Genomic DNA, 18,262 nt, shown 5'->3' with positions numbered 1-18,262 from the left:
TTGGAACTAAAGCAGAACGGATAGGAGACAATGTGAGAGACAGACGAGGAAAGTTAATGGGAAGACAAGCAAAGGGATCAAAATAACACATACATCCCAACCCATCAAAGGCAGTTGCATTGGCAATAACATCCAAAAGACCACGATATTTAACCAAATCTATTGTAATAAAAGTTAAGACTCATTGCTAGCCACTTTGCTTGCTGTGAATTAAACAACAAATAAGGACATTATTCAAGAACACTCATCACAGTGCTTAACAAGATTTAATGTACATTTATTCTTAACATGTGGAACATATAGTATAAAGGTTTTATACTGAATAAATGATATTCGTTAAGCCAGAGGAAAAGGAGGAATTTACATCAATTTTTTTTTCTTTTTACTACATTATTTTGAAATACAAATATGCTGATTACCATCAATGAAAAAAATCATTGACGTGTTTCTTCATTCTTGTGTTTTGTAAATGTTAACTGTATACTGTAACCGTTATGTCATAATTCTGCAAGTAACCATTTCCACACCTTGATTATGAAGCAATTTATGATCAGATATGCTCCGGAAGCAAGAACGACTTTATACAGCCAGAGACGTCTACATCACTCTCGTTTGGAGATATGGCCCAAATTATGAGAATAATAAAATAAAATAACAGGCGTAATCATACTGACACCTTATACTTACCACGTCATGAGAAACAAATCTGAATGCTGCATGAAAAAGGGGATGGCGACAAATACGGCCGTTTCAATGTAATCTTGCTATACACATCACGACCCCAGGGCAGTATAAAAACATACTTTTAAAATTATTAAAGAAATTGTGGAAAACCGTCATCATGTGGAAGGTCAAACATCAGAGTGGATACAACAGTACTGATGAGGAAGCAATTGTTGTCCATTGTCAGTTTTTATTTTTTATTGTCACTCTGAAATGCTTGTTGATTTTTTTTCACTTTTCTTTTTTGTATGTTTGTTTTGCTCCTAGCCTAACGTATCCATTGTCCTGTAGAGAAACCAATATCATATTTGACTACCGACACACCTCCTTGATCCCCTACACCTACATCACTAGAAGTTCTATTGCACAGATTTTTAGGTGATAGGACACAGGTTCTACTCTTTTTTGGAAAAAATTCCAGAAGCAACCAAAATACAGTAACTGGCATTGTATGCACCGTAAATCTTCAAAGTGTCAACATTTTCTGAGAGAATTTTTGCAATAACATTTCAATTTTAAAGTCACTAGTTCGCTTCCCAAAAATGCAATACAAACATGGAAAATAACATTGAAAATTAAAATCTATGGAAAAAAAACATGACCTTTGAATGTACTAGACAGCAACTTTGGTTAAAAAAAATAAAATAAAAATGTACTTGTACACATTAACAGCAAATATTAAATTTCATACGTGTTTAAATTAATAATTTCTTTAATTCCCAATTGGTAAATAGCAAATGGGGCAGAGGAGCAAAGATACTTTTTTTTAATATTTCCTTCTTTTTCCTAAAATGGATCAGAAGGAATTGAAAACAGCCAGTTATATGTGACCTTTAATCTCCACTCACACATGCTTGGCTTCCCACCTATGTCATAATTGTCCAATTTGAAAAAGTACATCACAGATCACAGAGGCAACTGCAGAGTTCAGGATAGTTGATATTGAGATATCCAGTAGGCGGCCTTCCTGCAAAAGGAACTCGGAACGATTTTCTTCAACTCTAGCCATGGCGAGCAAGGCCTTGGCTGCCCTGCACATCATGTCTACACTAGGAGGCTCCAGAGGTGGCGGTTGCATGTGTATGAGGTTATGCTGGCTTTGTTGGTACTGGGCAATGGTGACCCCGTCCTCCAGGAAACTAATCAAGTTGCCAATGCTTCCTTTTTGCACAGCTATTGCCCTTGCCACTAATGTGTCCCCTTGAGCAAGGTTTGATAAGAACGCCACAGACATTTCTCTGCATACGGTGTTCTTACGTTCCCCAATGTACCTAACTAAAGTAGCATAGAGTTTTTCTTGCCGACTGAATGGAGGAGTAGCCAAGATAAGGTCCACATTGCTATCCTGGATACTTAGTTTGCACAGGGTTTCCAGCACCAGTCTTTGAGGGGACAGAACTGAGTTGGGCCCCACAGTTGGAAACGGATCCTGTGCCTCAGCAGACGGGCATACCATAAAATGTAGCAAGCCATCCAAAATTGGCAAACATATGCTTTCTGTATAAGCAGACAAGTCTAGCTGCCCAGAAATGTTGGCTAATGTGACCAAAGAATTCTCCCTCAAGACTTCGAGGCAGTCCCACCACCACTCATCCTTGCTGCAGGAAACCCCCTTGTCCTCCTCTTCATCCTTCTCATAGGTCTGTGGTGCTCGTTTTCTCTCAGGATGCTCGTGGTGAAGAAGGATAAGCTTTCCCAGTATCAGCACCAAACCAGGATGCTTGGACATCTCGGCATCATTGCCAGGCACAAAGGACAAACTACGGACAATATTTGACACACAAATGCAGCGCTTAGATAAGGAGTCCTGCCAGTGAGCGATCTTGCACAGAGGAGTCTCGTCTCGACTTCTAGGTTCATCCTCCAGTAGTTTAAAATTTCGGTGACTTTTGGCTTGATGAATTCCAAAGGGAAATTTGGTGTTGTCTGCCTGTGAGCAGGGGCTGTGAGAGTCTTCAGGCAGTGCCCCAGGTCGAGCTGAGAGGACATCATCAATAGTTGCAATTATTCTTTTTTCCGTCTGCTCATCCGATTCCCTCAGCCTTTCGTCATCTAGAACTATCCTCTTTTTGCTTGGGGAATTCAAGGAAGGGGTTGCTCTCTTGCGGAATGGAATATCCATTTTGCTCTCAAAATGAGTTTGGATGTGTTCAGTTGTGTCACCCCCACCCAGTTGCCAATGGAGGAGCCCACTATTAAACTCCTGTACACGGCCAAGTCTGTCAGAATGGTCAATGACATACAGGCTATTCTTTTTAACAATCTTTATGGGATACTTGTCATATTTACTGGCTTGTTTTGGCTTTTCAACTGTATCACAAATACTGGCTGTGGTTATACTTTTCTCATCTTCTCCATCCTCTTCAGTCTTTTCTTCTTCCTTATTCTCCTCCCCCTCTTCTTCCTCCTCATCCTCATCCACTTCATATTCTCCATAATCAATTTCCTCATACTCCTCTGGCACTGAAAGATTGTCGTTCATCTTCTCCCTGTTGTGGCCAAGGGCTTTTTGACTTGGGTCTCCGACTTCATACTCTTTCAAAATTCCAAAAATGTCCACAAGGCATTTTCTAAAATATTCCACCAAAAGTTCAAGAAATCCAGATAACTGTGGGAACAGAAAAAGGCAAAATTAGAATGGTAACTTTACATTCGAACTATGCTTCCGGGGGGGGGGTTGGTATCGGGGGGGGGGGGGGAGATAGGGGAAATCACACGTATGAACAACTTTACGGTTGGGAAACACTGGCGTTCTACCATTACCCAAATGTAGTCCTGTAAGATAGGAAGCAAAACACAGGAGTCTGCCAAATTTGTGAGCAAGTTTGTGCTGTACAATTTGCTCTTCGTAATATGTACTTTTAAAGGAAAATCACACAAATATGAGAATGTTTTAATTGAGGGCCCACTAATACAACATTTTCAAATGCATAACCACTTTTCAAAGACTGCTAGAATGCAGTAAAAATACAGCGAGACAAGTTGAAGGTTCACGACTGCACTGCACCACAGGTATTATGCCAGCAATGTATGTACCAATGATTTGCAAGGCTGTTCCAATCATAAAGAGTCTATGCATTCACAATGGTTCCGATTATCCATAACTGATTAGATAAGCTCAAAGTAAACGGTACCCAGTTTGTAGAAGCAACATGCATTCCTATGATCAGACATCACAAAATATGCAAAACAAACCTGCCCACAAGTAAAGACTAAAACAGCTAGAAACACACTACACATCATTTTGCCAGCTATCGGCAAAATGGCAATTTTAGAATTCTTAACACTTAACATGGCAAATGCGCATTTACCAATTGACTGAAAAGGCCTTTCTTTGGGGCAAGAAAGATCCCTTACCTTTGTTTGAGGACATAAAGAGAATCAGGGGAATGATGCTATCAGAAACACTGAATTATTAGAAAAAAATATTAGGAGCTAGCAGAGCACCAACTGACAAAACTCTTGACCTCAGTATTAAAATAGAAATATGAAGTGTAAAAAATATATAATAGCATATAATGTAAAATGGCCATAGACCTGAAAGAACATAGTATGTTTAGTAAAACATCCACCCCAAACTTCATCCATTAAGGTGGAAGCCTAAGCACTCCTATTCCCCCTAGAGACCACTATAGCTCAGATTTCAAAGCATAAGTGTGAGAATAAAACACAATGAGCCTCTAACCAGGAGGGAGGGAGGGTTGCATGTGAATATATAAAAGATACCAATGTTGGAGAACTAAAGTTACAGGTAAGAAAGTAGTTTCTTCTCCAACTTTGGATCTTTTATATATTCACATGCTTGGATCAGAACAGCAAGCAGTACACATTATGAAATACTAACAAAGCGGGAAGCAGGCTCACCTTTAGTGAAAAAGGTTTCTCTGGACTGCCTGATCTACTGCTACATCAGCTTCTGCGCCCATGTCAAGATAGTAATGCTTCGAAAACGTATGCCTGCTCCTCTGGGTGGCTTCACTGCCAATGTATCTGAAAGGCACCCCAGCATAGAGTGCTGCAGTTCAAGTGATGCCCTTGGTGGATTGCGCCCTCAATCTTCCCTGGAGACGATAACTGGCTTTGACATGACAGAAAGCAATCCAGGCGGACAACCAATGTGCTATCACCTGTTTGGACAAGGCTTGGCCTTTTTGTGGCTTTGCAAATTAAACAAATAGCTGGCCTGATGTGCGTATGTCCTTGATTTTGTGTATACAGAACTTGCAACCTCTATCTAGAGTGTATAATATCTTTATGCTGGTGAAAATGGATTAGGTAAAGGATCCAAGAATAAAAGGCTCATTCAAATTGAAGTCAGTAGGCGCCTTAGGAGTCAATTTAGGATTGATTCTGGGTATCACTTTGTCCTTACTAAACCAGAGAAAGGGTTCTCTGATGGTAAATGCCTGAATCTCTCCCACTCTCCTAATGGATGTCAAAGCCAGGAGTAGTGCTGTGGTTCATGAAACAAATTTTAAATCCGCTCTATGTATAGGCTCAAATGGAGGTAACATCAGCTGATGGAGGACTGTATTAAGTTCCCATGGAACCAGAGGATGTTGGATAGGTGAAAATGTTTTAAAAAGTCCTTTCATGAACTTTTTAATGATACTTTTGGAAAACAAAGTAGACGTTGAACTAACTGTTCTTCTGAATCTCGATATTGCAGTCAGATGGACCCTAACTGAAGAATATTTGAAACCACTTTTGGCAAAGCTTAGCAAATATGGCAGGATCTGAGCAGTCTTTACTTGAAGCAAACGATGACCATTGTCCCTGCACCAGACACAGAAATGTTTCCAGTTAGCTTTGCAAGTCTCATTGTTTTGCTGGAGCGCAAGCCTGTGCTACAATCTGTTTGCAGACTAGCAACAGATCCAGATGACCAAATTGTAGGTGGTCGAGTACCATGCTGTCAAGTTTAGTGACATGGGATTGTTGTGGAGAATCTCTCAATGATGTCTGGACAACATCCTGGGATGCACCTTCAAAGGAATGGCTGGAAATACTGCCAACTGCACCAGCTCGCTGTACCAGTACTTGCGAGGCCATGCCAGAGCAATGAGGATCAGAGTGCAATGTTCTACCGTGGCTTTCAACACCCTAAGGCTCAGGGGAAAAGATGGAAAGGCGTAGGTAAATATCTTGGACCAACTAATCAAAAGAGCATTGCCCATCGTCCCTGGATACCAAAACATGCTTGCAAAGCACAGGCATTTCTTGCTGTTCAGAGTAGCAGATCGATTGTAGGGTGACTCCACTGATTGAAAATGTAATCCACCTGTTTCTATTCTAGTGCCTTCTCGTGGAAATCCATAATTTGCCAGTTGAGCGCATCTGCCTGATCGTTATAACAGCCTCGCAGATGTTCCACAGCAATGTCTATCCTGTGACAAACAGCCCAATTCCACAGCAACTGATCTTTTTCTGAAAGGATCTTGGATTGCGTTACTTCTTGCTTGGCTATGTATAACATGGATGTTGTGGTGTCTGTTCTGACTGGAACTATCGGACCTGCCAATTTGGGAAGGAATGCTTGTAAACCCATTTTTATGGCACGCAGTTCCAACAAATTAATGTGGAGCTTTTTCTCTGCATTTGGTCAATGACCTCTTGTTGAAAGCTCTTGCAGGTTGACTCCCCATTTGTCCATGGATGCATCCTTGCTGAGTAATAACCTGGTATTGGTAGGAAGCGCAGACCATATCTCCCCATGAGCCTTCCACCTGTTTCCATTGCGAATCCAGCCCTTGCTGAACAGGTCTCATACAAGACCTGCAAAATGGAATGAGACCTATGCATGATCCCATCATACCGATTAGGGATTTGTATTGCCTCACTTAGACCAACTGCTTTCCAGCAATAGTCTTTGAATTAATCTATAACTTTGTATTTATTTCTGCTGATGGTAAGGCGAACGTTTCCCCAATTGAGTGTCGAATTTTGCTCTCTGAAATTGGATCTTGTTTGGGGCACCAATGAAGATATCTCCCTGCTCAAAGTGATGCCTAATTTGTGGAAGGGATTAATGCAAGCCTTCGTGGAAGCTTTTCCTTTTTCTCTGAATGGCGCTTTGACTAACCAGTTGTCTGGGTCTGGGAACACCTGGTGAGCTTCTCTCCTAAGAAAAACAGCAACTGGAGCGAGACAGTTGGTGAATATTCTTGGTTGAGCCCAAAACGGAGCACCTTGACCTGGTAGTGCTCACCCGCTATTGAGAACTGAAGGGACTGCCTGTTTATTTGTTGAATGGGTATGTCAAAGTAAGCATCCAGAAAGTCCAAAGAGGTCAAAAAATCCCTTTAATTCATCATCAGGAGGACTTCTTGTAGGGTAAGCATCCGAAACAACTGTTACTTACAACATTTGTTCAGCTCTGTACAGTCCAGTATCCTCCATTGACCAGTTTTCTTTTTTATTAGGAAGAACCTGGAATAGAAGGCTTGATTCATTTGAGGCTTGGGGACAATTTCTACGGCTCCTTTGTAAAGAAGCATGAGAATTTCCATTTGTGACTCCTTCAATTGAGGATGATGCTCCTTTCTTGGAGGACAAACTGGGGGCCTCTGGATTAACTCCAATATATGGCCTGACTGGACAATTTGTACACCCATTTGTCTTTTATGTTATATTATTCCATGAGGGTGCAAAAAGGGAAATTCTGCCCCCCAACTCCTAAGGACCGGACAGGAAAGGGGAGGGGGGCGTGCTGGGAGTAAAGCTCTCTTCTAATTATCATTGGTTTGGACTTGTGGAGAGCCTCCTTTCCTTCCTGCAGACCTCCAAGTTTGTCTTTGGTTTTTATTAAAGGCGTATTCTTGATTGTATTCAGACAGTCTTTGAGGATAAAAAGGGCGTCCTTCACCTCCATACTGGTTGAATCCTGCTCTGAAAATGTGTGATCTCCGTGAGCCACGAAAAGTAGATGTCCCAAATCTGTGATACTGCATCTGTCCTAGTGCCCTTGCTGCATTGGTGTCGGTTTTAAGGCCTTGCAGAGCTTCATTAACATGTTTACCAAAAAGAGTGAGCCCATCAAAAGGCATTTTAAATTGGACATCACTATGGAAGGCTGTGGATTCTAACAAGCCTTGACTCCTTAATACAGTCCCTCCTGCCAACTGGAAAATACCTGTATTTGACGCATCTCTTGCCACGTCAATAATGAAAGAAGAGGTTAGTTCTCCTTCCTTTAGAATAGCTCTAGCTGTTTCCCTTTTATCCTCAGGGATAAGATGCAGTAATGGAGCTGTGTCATGCTACATCTGCCAATTGTAACAACCTGTCAATAAATTTGCTATAATTGTCCCGCAGACTAGATGACAGTGTGATTGGGGGTGTTGATTCTTCTCTGAGCTGCTGAAGCAATTACTGATACAGCAAGCTGTAGCTGAATACCGGGCTCTGTATTTATTTTCCAGGAGAGGTTTCACAGCTGGAACGGGAGCAGGTGTAGTCATTAATTTCAGACCTCTCACCAGACAGTCAAGAGTAGGTATGGATTTAACATATTTCGGAGGTTTGTCTTTAAGTCCTATAGAAAACATGATTGTTCTACAGGGGTCACTGGTAGGTTGAATTCTTGGCAGCACTTTTAATCAACAAGTGAGATTTAGATTTATCATCTGTAGCACCTTGTGGAATTGGCCCAATGTTTCCACTTTGGACAAAAACATCTCAGCCATCATTATCATCCCTTCAATCACTGTCTGGTGGTAGCTAACCTTTCTCTCCTTCTGCATCAGAATAGGTAAAACCATTCGAGTAAACAGCATTCATGTCTTCTCCATGGACCAATCCCCTTTGTGCTGGAGGAGGTGGTAGCGGTGATGGCTGCCTAGGAGATGAAACTGGTAAAGGAGCAAGTTGAGGAGTCGGGAGGATGGGAGCAGCAGGTAACCCCCTGTTAGGATTATTAGATGGTTGCTGCAGCAATAATTTAGTAAAAATACCCCTCATTTGTTGCAAGTCGATTAGAGAGCCATTGGTACTTGAACTATCATCTACCTCGTTGTAATATCTAGGTGGTTTCTGCCTTAAATCCATTTGCGTACTTCCAGACTTGTATCCCTTGCTGACACACATTCACTGTAGGACTTCTCATCGTCCATTGAGTCCACTTCAAAATCTGGGACATACCTTACAGCCAATTGCTTTGGGCTGTCAGTGAGGCATAATCACTAGCTTCTTCATCTTGAGCTGACAAATAATTAAACTGGAGGTACATTCCTCACCCTTAACGTTGAAAATCATTTTCTACTATCTTTTTTATTGACCATGTGGTTCTCAACAGTGATGCCGTTGATGGTATGTTCGTCTTCGTAGTCATGTTCGACTTCGACAGTCTTCTCACCAGCGAAGGCATGCTCGACGGGGTCTTCATCGGCGGTGTAGTTATTGATGGTGTCGTTGAATTCGGGATCTTTGTCGGCGACAAAGGAGTTAAGGTCTTCGATCTCAATGGTTTTCTTATCAACAAGGTTTCCTTTGAAGATTTCTTCTTTTTTGTCACATATGAGTTTCTGTACTCTTAGGCTCTAGTTTCTCAGCGGAGGAGGTGGCTCCAAGCGCTATACTAAATAGATCATGTTCAGTAAACTATCAAATTCTCCCTGTGCGCTGCCTTCATGGAAGTGCTGGGGGGCACTTCTCGCAGAATTTTCCCCTGAGAGGGGACATCTCCTTTAGAAGGAGTAAAATGCTGTTTATTCATAAGAAATAACGCTAATTTCCTGTCACTATCCTTAAGAGTTTAAGTGGAATAAAGACTTACAGATCTTGCATTCTGCTGACATGCTTAGGAAAAAGACAATAAATACGCCGAGAGTGTGTCATCTGTGTAAATTTTCTTGCTGCCACAAGATAAACAGGTTTTAAAACGAAATCTCTTCTTTTTGTCAGCCATGAAGATCTCCCGGGTCTAGAAATGTTAACAGTCTTTCCTAAAAACATCTCACAGTACAGTAGTGCTGAATATATGACTGGTTCAAATTTAGGGCAGGTCGAAATGGAAACAATTTAAGGTTCACTGAAAGGTTAGAGCAGACCTCGAACTGGGGACTCCCTCACACACAACGTGTGATAACAATCTGAGCTAGGTGGAATCTAGGGGGAGTAGGAGAGACCTTAAGCTTCCACTTCATTGGATGAAGTTTGGGTTTTTTCAAATGAGTTTTTTTTTAATGAGGTGAATGCGTTACTAAACATACTATGTTGTTTCAGGCCTATGGCCATTTTACATTACATACGGTTATATTGTACACTCTATACTGCTATCTTAATGTACCGGAGATTTCCAGCCTGACGACTGGGAATTATTCAAACATGTGAATATATAAAAGATCCAATGCTGGAGAACTGCCCTTTTTTGTTCTTTATGCAGGTCTATCTCATTACCTAAATACCAGAAAATAGAAATAATATTTTTTTTTAAGTCAGTGGGTATTAAATAACTCCGAATCCATCAATGAAGGAGGAAGAATTATAATATCAATAATTCAGAGCTATAATATAATTCAGAATTATAATATTAATTCTGAGTAATAAGTCAGAATAATTACAAACCCATCAAAGAAGGAGGAAGAATAACAGGGTTCTTAAGGTTTATTTTAGCCATACTTTGCAGGAATCAGATAATTTTTTAAGATGGTGAAAACAAAACCACTGTATCTATAGATTTCCAATGACAGTATTTAGTGTATTAAAAAAGTTAAAACATTAACATTTAAAAATCCCAAAAATAACCTTGTGCACACTTGCACTAATCTGAGGTTACCTAACCCTTTAGAAGAAATGATATTGGGTTGATGGAAGCTGATCCATGTCTGTAATCCACAAATTTAGAATCAGATGCACGGAGTTTCTTTCCACTCCAACAAGTGTTGCTATCTATGGTCATAACACTATAAAATTAGGATGCATAGTGGTTTCTACTCCCACCACTGCTTTAATCATGCTGGGGAGCCATAGGGTGGAAGAATGGGGAGGCAGACACATATTTCAAATAAGCAAAGCTTCGTTGGTGCAGTGACATTGAAACATTTTCAGACGATTTTACAGGCAGGAAATGTGTGTTTTTGCTGTTAGGTATCTAGTAGAAGGAATCAGGATCTATACATCATGTGAAAGTTGGTTACTGCAAAAGGGCCTACTTCCTCATGAAAGGACCTGCACATTTATGCGACATGCAATTGCAAACACGAGGTAACAAACTAGTTTCAATTTGAAAACGCGTTTTATTCCCACTCATGAGCCATTACATTTTCCAATATAAGAACAAGTTGCTTACCTTCGGTAAGGCCTTATCTGGTAGAGACTATCTAACCGCAGATTCTTTACCTTATATTATACCCAGGTGTCAGACTGGTTACGGAATTTTTTTTGCAAGCAGTACCCCTTTGTGCCGGTAGGTGGCATCATTCGGCTTTACCTGCCATCATTGCTAAGTACCACCCCAATGTGTTGACGCCAGTATTTTTTCACGACTTTCCATGCCCGAAGCGCAGAGCAAAAAGGAGTGCAGAGCAACAAGGAGTAATTACTTCTGGTGTGTGAAAACTGGAGTCTTGGAAGGGGAAAAGGCCCAAAATCTATAAATCCATTCACAGAGCAGGGATGATGGGTTGGTCAGTAAGGAATCTGCAACTAGAGTCTCTACCAGATAAGGCGTTGCCAAAGGTAAGCAACTTGTTCATCTGTTAGAGGCTTCTAGACACAGATTCCTTATCTTAGAATAGATACTAAAGCAATACCTACATAGAGGAAGGTCTATCGACAAACAACAATGAGGGAAAATAAATTATTTAATACATTTTCCCTCACGGTTGTATTTTGAAAACCCTACCCCAACCAGCCCCACCCCCTTACATGCATGGGTCACAGCCAGAGCGTATGGCAAACTTAGCTGCATTCCTCACGTCAGCGATAGCTTGGGAGAGTATAGCTCGGAACTTCTCTGATACTATGGGCAACACTGCGTAAACAGAGTCTTAGAGTCAGTGGGAGTATCAACCCAAATGGCATGAGGTTTTTACTGACCATAGGGCCGGGCTGGCAGAAGAAAAGGTCTTTTTTCCCAAGGTATCTACCTCTTGGATTCACTGTCTGGTGGAGTGGTAGGGAATGCGCCAAGCTTTAGTTTGAAAGATGAGGCTTGGACCACCAAACTCTCGGGGGTGGTGTTTCGGGTGCTTAAGTTGGGGTTCCCTGAGTCGGGGTGACAGCGGCAAGCAATTGTCCTATTCACAGGTGCCCCTGTGCAGGGCTTGGACATGGCCATGAAACATCCATGAGGCCATCATTAAAAGGAAGAAGCGGTTTGGAAGGGGTAACTCCAGGCTGAAGCACCTCCATCAAGATGTTCACAGCCACAGCCGGATGCTGAAGGTCCAGGACCTTTGCAGCCCTCCTCACTGCCATTGCAAATAAGGCTCTGTCTCCCGTAGCCACGGTAGGAGGAGAGAGCAAGCCAGTATCCAGGGAGGTGTCCAGTCCACTGGCATCTGCCTAATCCTCACACCAGTTGTCCTCATTGAGGTCTAGGGGATGGTATTTAGAAGGGTGAAGTGGCGCATCCTAATCTTCACCAAGTCCTAGCCAATAGGCTTAGGGCTCAGGCTCCTGTCTGGATGGAATGCCTCCAGTTGGCATGGGAAGACGCCCATCCAGCTTTATGTCAGAATCGGGGACAAGAATGGGGGTGGCGTCAGAGATGTCGGCAGTGGGGCTGACCGGCGTCGGTCCGGATCTGTCCCTAGATCCAAGCGGCCGACTGGTGTTGGTGCGAATCGACAAACGGAAAACCAGTAGGAGCCCCTTCAAACCCATGGGGCCCAAGGGTGCGCCAGCAGGGACGGGCTGCCCAAAATAGGTGCGTGGCCTCCTAAAATTCACTGAGTTGCGCGGGGTCACTCCGGCTCTAGGAAACTCATGGAGACGCCGAGATGGCCCAGGTGCAGGCTCAACCACGGAGCTAGGCCTCAAATGCCAATATTTCCTAGGCTTGTCGATTGCTTCGATAGATGGGGCGAAGTGGAAGACCTCTTCTACTTCTCCTTGTTCTTGTCTGTAGGACTTACCAGAACGCACAGGCGACTTTGACTGCTATGGAGATCGATGGCTCCGTGACCAATCCTAGGACATTCCTTTCGACTGGGATCTAGATTGTCGCTTTGTCACACATGAAGCAGGAAGGAGCTTGAGGGACCACTCCCTCAAGACATATGGGTGAATAGAGTGAAAATCGACGCAGGTCTTGGCATTGTGGTTATGCTCGAGACACCAGAGGGAGACAAGGTATGGATCCATCACCTACATTTGCCGGTGACAGGTGCCACAGGGTTCAAAACAAGTCTTTGTCGGGGACATCCCTGTCACACTAGGAGACAATGTCTCAAAAAATCTTTAACAAAAGGTCGAAAAAGGTCAGTCAAACAGTGACGGGGTAGTTCTTCTCTGGATCTGCACTGACTGGCAGGGAAAGAAAATAACTAACATCAGCGGGCTAGGGAAGCGCCTATATATGGGCCCTGCACATGTCACTTCTGCTGATGGCGACACCACCTACTGAACGCAGGGGTACTGTTCATGAAAAATGTAAGGGTCCAAGGTAAGGAATCTGTGGCTAGAAGTCTCTATCAGATCCTGGAAGTTTGCATTTTTCCCAAAAAAGGAACACTTGGGTAAAAGATGCAACTGTGAAGGGAAATACAATACTTTTTTTTTTACAATGACTGTGTGAATGCTAAAAACAAACATGCAATGCCAGTTGGGCTCAAACAAAGTTCCTCTCCTATTTGAAGGCTAATAGACCCATTTGAATAAAAGGTGTCATGAACACATTCTAAGACGCTTTCACAAACCTTGGTTCAAACAATGTGCACTGTAGCCCCAAACAATTGCAGGATGCAAAGCTGGCCTTTGTCCAAGCTAGCATCCTTGGTGAAACATAATTTGGCACCCACCTCCCACTTGCCATCTGTAATTGTCAGTGTGTTAGAAAAATGGGATGAATAGGGAAAAATTGGATATACAAAAAAAAGGAGAAAAGAGGCTTCAGTACAGTGTTTTCTATGCTTTTCTTTAGAGCCAGGTTGGAGGTAGACTGCTTCAGAATGCTCCTGCATCCCCTAAAATTCGCCACCTCAGACATGGGCCCAGCTCATCCATGCTATAGGCCAGCCATGGTGGGAGGGTATCAAAAAGTGCTTGGTAACCAGAAAAAAGGTTATTCCAATCCAAGGGCATCGGGTTTACATGAGATTAAACTTCCACAGAATTTTAAAGCAAACATCTTGGTTTGATCTTAGCAAACAAGAAAAAAACTTAACAGAAGATGGAGTACTATTATGGAAGCAACTGTTAATGGAGAGATCATTACAATATGTGGCCTTCATCCAATAAGATAGCAACACCCAGAAACGATTGTTCAAAGGAGTGGCAATAGTACTGTTTTATGAGACATGGATAAGGAGGAGGCAGGTTAACAGTGAAGACATGGTGATTATGACTCCCTCCTAGTCAGTCATGTTGACGTACAATGATATAAGCTGTGAATACCGGAAGCAGAAGAAAGAGAATATTTCTCTAAACAATCTCTAGGACTGCAGCTATAGTAAAATGCCCAACCATCTGCCAAGGGAATCAACATTTCTATACTAGGAGTATGAGAGATGAAGCCTGCCTACCTGGCAATCACCTGTTTGTATAGCAAGTTTAAATCTAAAGTGTGAGTGTCTGAGATGATGCACTCTTTTGACAAACACCTCTCACCTCTTAGAACATACCACTGTAACACTTACCAGAAAACTCCATGCAGGAAGATTTTATCATCATTCACGATGCTAAAATTAAGTTAGTACAAAAGACAACATTTTCTCCTATCAAAAGATGGAGCTACACGATACACATTGTGAGCTGAAGAAAGACAGTATTGGTTAAGATAGCAGAAGGAGGTGTTAGACACTGGGTAATGGCATTTCAATTTGGTGATGCTTATGGTATCTTCTAGCGATAGCACCAAAATATTCAAATTATTATGCTGAAAAATGGCTATGTCTCTTGCATTAGCCTGTTGCTAGAGATGCCAATAGTGCTGCTGTGGCTGTTAAGGTGAGAGAGCATGCCGAATAAGAACTGGTCAAAGAAACCACACTCTGTTCCTACTGCCTTCCGAACAGCTCTAGCCATGACTGCAAACTGACTCGCACTAGGTGTAAACCAAGATATAGAGCTATATCTTAATAATGCAACCTTAGTTTACCAGTATGTCCCAGTCTTTGACAACTGTGACATTTCTATGGTGAGTATTTTCCTGCCTCACGATTTTTCAGTAATGAGACATCATAACTTTTCGATTGATATTGTATCCATATGTAAACTATGTCAGAGCATGCAAAAGAAACTACATTTTCAATTAGTGAACATTAAGTAGGATGTTCAAACCTTTACTCATTCCAAATTTTGAATTAGGGTATGAAAAGCAGCTAGTTTGAAGAAATGCATCCTGGTCTTATCCATTTACACAGCCAATACTTTCAGTGAGTTATGATGTGCACTTACCTGGGAGAGGTTGAAGGTAGCAACAGTGCTGTCATCATACAGAAGAATATTAATGGTGTCCAAGGCCCAAGTGCTCTCAGCCAAAAGACCAGACTTAAGGGACATCATCACTCTCCAGGCTTCAGGAGACACTGGAAAAATTAAAGGAAATTTAAGAAACCATACTTTGCTTCCTCAAACTTCTAATCTCTAGCATGAAACATGCATTTAATTTATTTTGTACAAAGCTTATATACAGTTAAAGTATCTTGCTTTACAACTATAACTTGACAGTTTATTTAGGTCAAGCCTACTAGGCAGCATATATTGTGGGATTACTAAGAATATAGCGGGGGGCTTGTAGCCGACACACTGATTACCATTGGTTGGCTTTACTGTCACTCATTTGCCTACTTCTTATTCGTGGCTTGGTTTGTCCACCTTGGGTTTGTCTCTCCCCTGGAGCATTGTAAATTTACTTTTGTCAAGACAGTCCCATAAAAAGTATCATCAACTTTTATTACAAACTTATAATACATGCAATTCTGCAATCTCTTTATTAAAAATGTCTCTAATTTCTTAATAATAGTCAACTTGTGACGCACCCTGTCCCTCATTATAAAGAAATGGCATAGCCACTCAACTGTAGTAACTTATAACATTTGAGTTCTGAAGTCACAATGGCTGCTGCCAGAGCCAGAAATCAATGAGAAAGGCAGGCCAGGTCTTGGAGCATAATTAAAGCAGTTCTTTAAAGAACAAAAACGAAATTCGGGTTTTCTTCCTGCTGTTGTTCTTTTAGCTGTACAGTAACAAGTTGAAAAGATATATTTTTGGCCACATTTCGTTGTTTGCACTCCATAGGTAATTATTGCATAATTAGAATCTTTCTGCAGGTTTCTAAACATTCCGATCTACTGCACTTTTTTTTTTTACTGATTTGTCCTAACCCAATTCTAATACCTTTTTTCAAAAAATATTTAACAGCTTGTTTGATGTGTTTAATTTTCACTAAAGATTCCATTTTTATTATTCTTGTTTGCAACCCTGCTCTCTCATATCTATATGTAAGAGCTATGCACCAATGTTTGAAGTGGATTGTGAGAAAGAGGATGGTTTCACCATTTATAATAAATAATGAAGTACTCCCTGCCGTACATGATAAGGATACTGCAGGTCACCTCAGTGTGCCATAACCGTACAAATGTACTCGGCCTTCAGCCTCATTCTTCTATATGGTCAAGGAACTCCTCTGTGACTTATATTGTAAGGCAGTGGGTACTTTATCACATAAAAAATGTCAAAATAGCATTCTGCAACAACTGCATCAAGCCACTCTCCAACAGTTCACATTCTTCAGAATTCTGGCAGAGCCCTTCTTAGGGTCTCACAGGATAGAGCAAATGCACTTTTTTTTTACAACATGCTACTTTGACATTTTATGTGTGTGTAATAAAGTTTGATTAAACTTTGTATGTGACTATCGTGACACTGGTGTTTCCTTTTGGAATTTTAACACAGTGTGGTGTGAGCAACTATGAGACCTATTGGCTTTGCCACAAATACCCTCCTCTGTAGCATCATAAAAAAATAGTGTGTGCCACCACTGAGTAAACAGTTGCAAAAACATGCGGACTAGGAATTAAATGCAAACTTAAAATATTCAAATCCACCCACTCAAAAGAAGTCTTTGAAGCTCATTTAATCTTCACTTTGATACTCGTGTTTCCAAGGCTAAGGGATATGGCTTATATTTCACCGGCAAAGTACCTGGATAATAAATTCCAGCTTCCTTGGTTGTTCTGCAAAAAGGAAGTCTCGAGCATCATAAATTAATAACTACCTTAGGAGAATAAGTGGGGTACAACGGAGTGTCAGTGGGAGTAAAATTACGTGTGAGTGAGAGAGAAATGGAGAATACATAAATTTAATAAAGTTTTATTTTTTCCTTAGGATAATCTCTTAAACAACCTCTGGAGGCAAACCCCAATATTACCATCAAGGATTTTTTATTATTGCTTCACATATTAGTTCATGAAGTATTTAATATTCGGTCTCTTAAGGAGAAGAGCTAAAACTAGTGAAATAAGAGTAGTGAAAATGTATACAAAGAGGTTAGCCGATCCTCAGCAATTCTAGGATTTGCACAAAGAAATTGAAACCTGCAGGGCAGTCCGATAACTTCAAGAAGTATAGGATCCATACAGTGCTTAATTTGTAAAATAAGTGCCAGGGCTCTGACCGGGAGGCCACTGCAGCTTGCACCACTCATCGCCCTTGTCATCACCGCCAAAACAACTACTAACCATCTCTCTCGTGTGTAAAAGCGATAGTTCAGATTATTTCAGGTCCCCAAAGCTAAAGGAATGGCTGGGGACGCAGGTATTTGCAATTTTAATGTATATTGTATTCCTAAACAACTATTGTTCTGCTCATCTCTAAATTAGATGAGCAGAGCCACCATGTGGTAGACTTTTCTATGTAGGGTGTTCACAATTAGGTGCCAGTGTCGAGCATCGGAAACCAATTAAGTGCCGGTGCTTAGCACCGGAAAGCCCCGGCTCAAAATAAGCACTGGATCCATAGGGAAAAATGATGTAAGGATTTCTGCATGTAACAAGGCGAGTTGTAAGACAATGAATATGGTATATGACTGTATGGCTCGTTGACATAAAAAACAAACAAACAAAAGGCGTTCTCTGTCAGAAAGAATCTAAGTGCTTTCCTGGAGAAACTTTTGAGAATGATTGTTTGTTTAGCAGCTCTTCTAACAGTTTATGTCCCCACAAATAGTGTATTCCTAGACAGAAGGGAAATGCAATGGAGGATAGGACGTTCCAATAATTTTAAGGTACGAGTATACTCTGAATTCTTAACTCTTGCAGGATTTGCAACATTTTATACATTTAGCATTCTGAACCGTACCTCTTGGCTATAAGTTTAAGCTGAAACCCGAGTCATAACATATTTCTAATTAAAAATGCAAGTATCTGGCTCATCT

General features: G+C 41.3%; 1 protein-coding gene across 5 annotated transcripts in view; it reads right to left on the bottom strand.

Moving 5' to 3' along the window:
• Positions 1 to 261: 261 nt before the first annotated feature.
• ARID1B (AT-rich interaction domain 1B) overlaps positions 262 to 18,262 on the bottom strand; it is an 843,008-nt gene continuing 825,007 nt past the window's right edge. For all 5 annotated transcript variants that reach the window (XM_086926863.1, XM_086926866.1, XM_086926865.1 and 2 more), the window contains 2 exons: positions 15,283 to 15,413; positions 262 to 3,331 (listed from right to left, as the gene is read on the bottom strand). In XM_086926863.1, coding sequence (XP_086782989.1) covers positions 1,595 to 3,331; positions 15,283 to 15,413 — 1,868 coding nt within the window. In that variant the 3' untranslated portion in view covers positions 262 to 1,594. The remainder of the gene's footprint in view (positions 3,332 to 15,282; positions 15,414 to 18,262) is intronic.

This window comes from Lissotriton vulgaris, chromosome 6, assembly GCF_964263255.1.
Source record: "Lissotriton vulgaris chromosome 6, aLisVul1.2, whole genome shotgun sequence".
In the NCBI taxonomy this organism is placed as follows: Eukaryota; Metazoa; Chordata; class Amphibia; order Caudata; family Salamandridae; genus Lissotriton; species Lissotriton vulgaris.
Note: the sequence above shows the minus strand (reverse complement) of the source record. Positions and strands in the feature narration are given on the sequence as shown.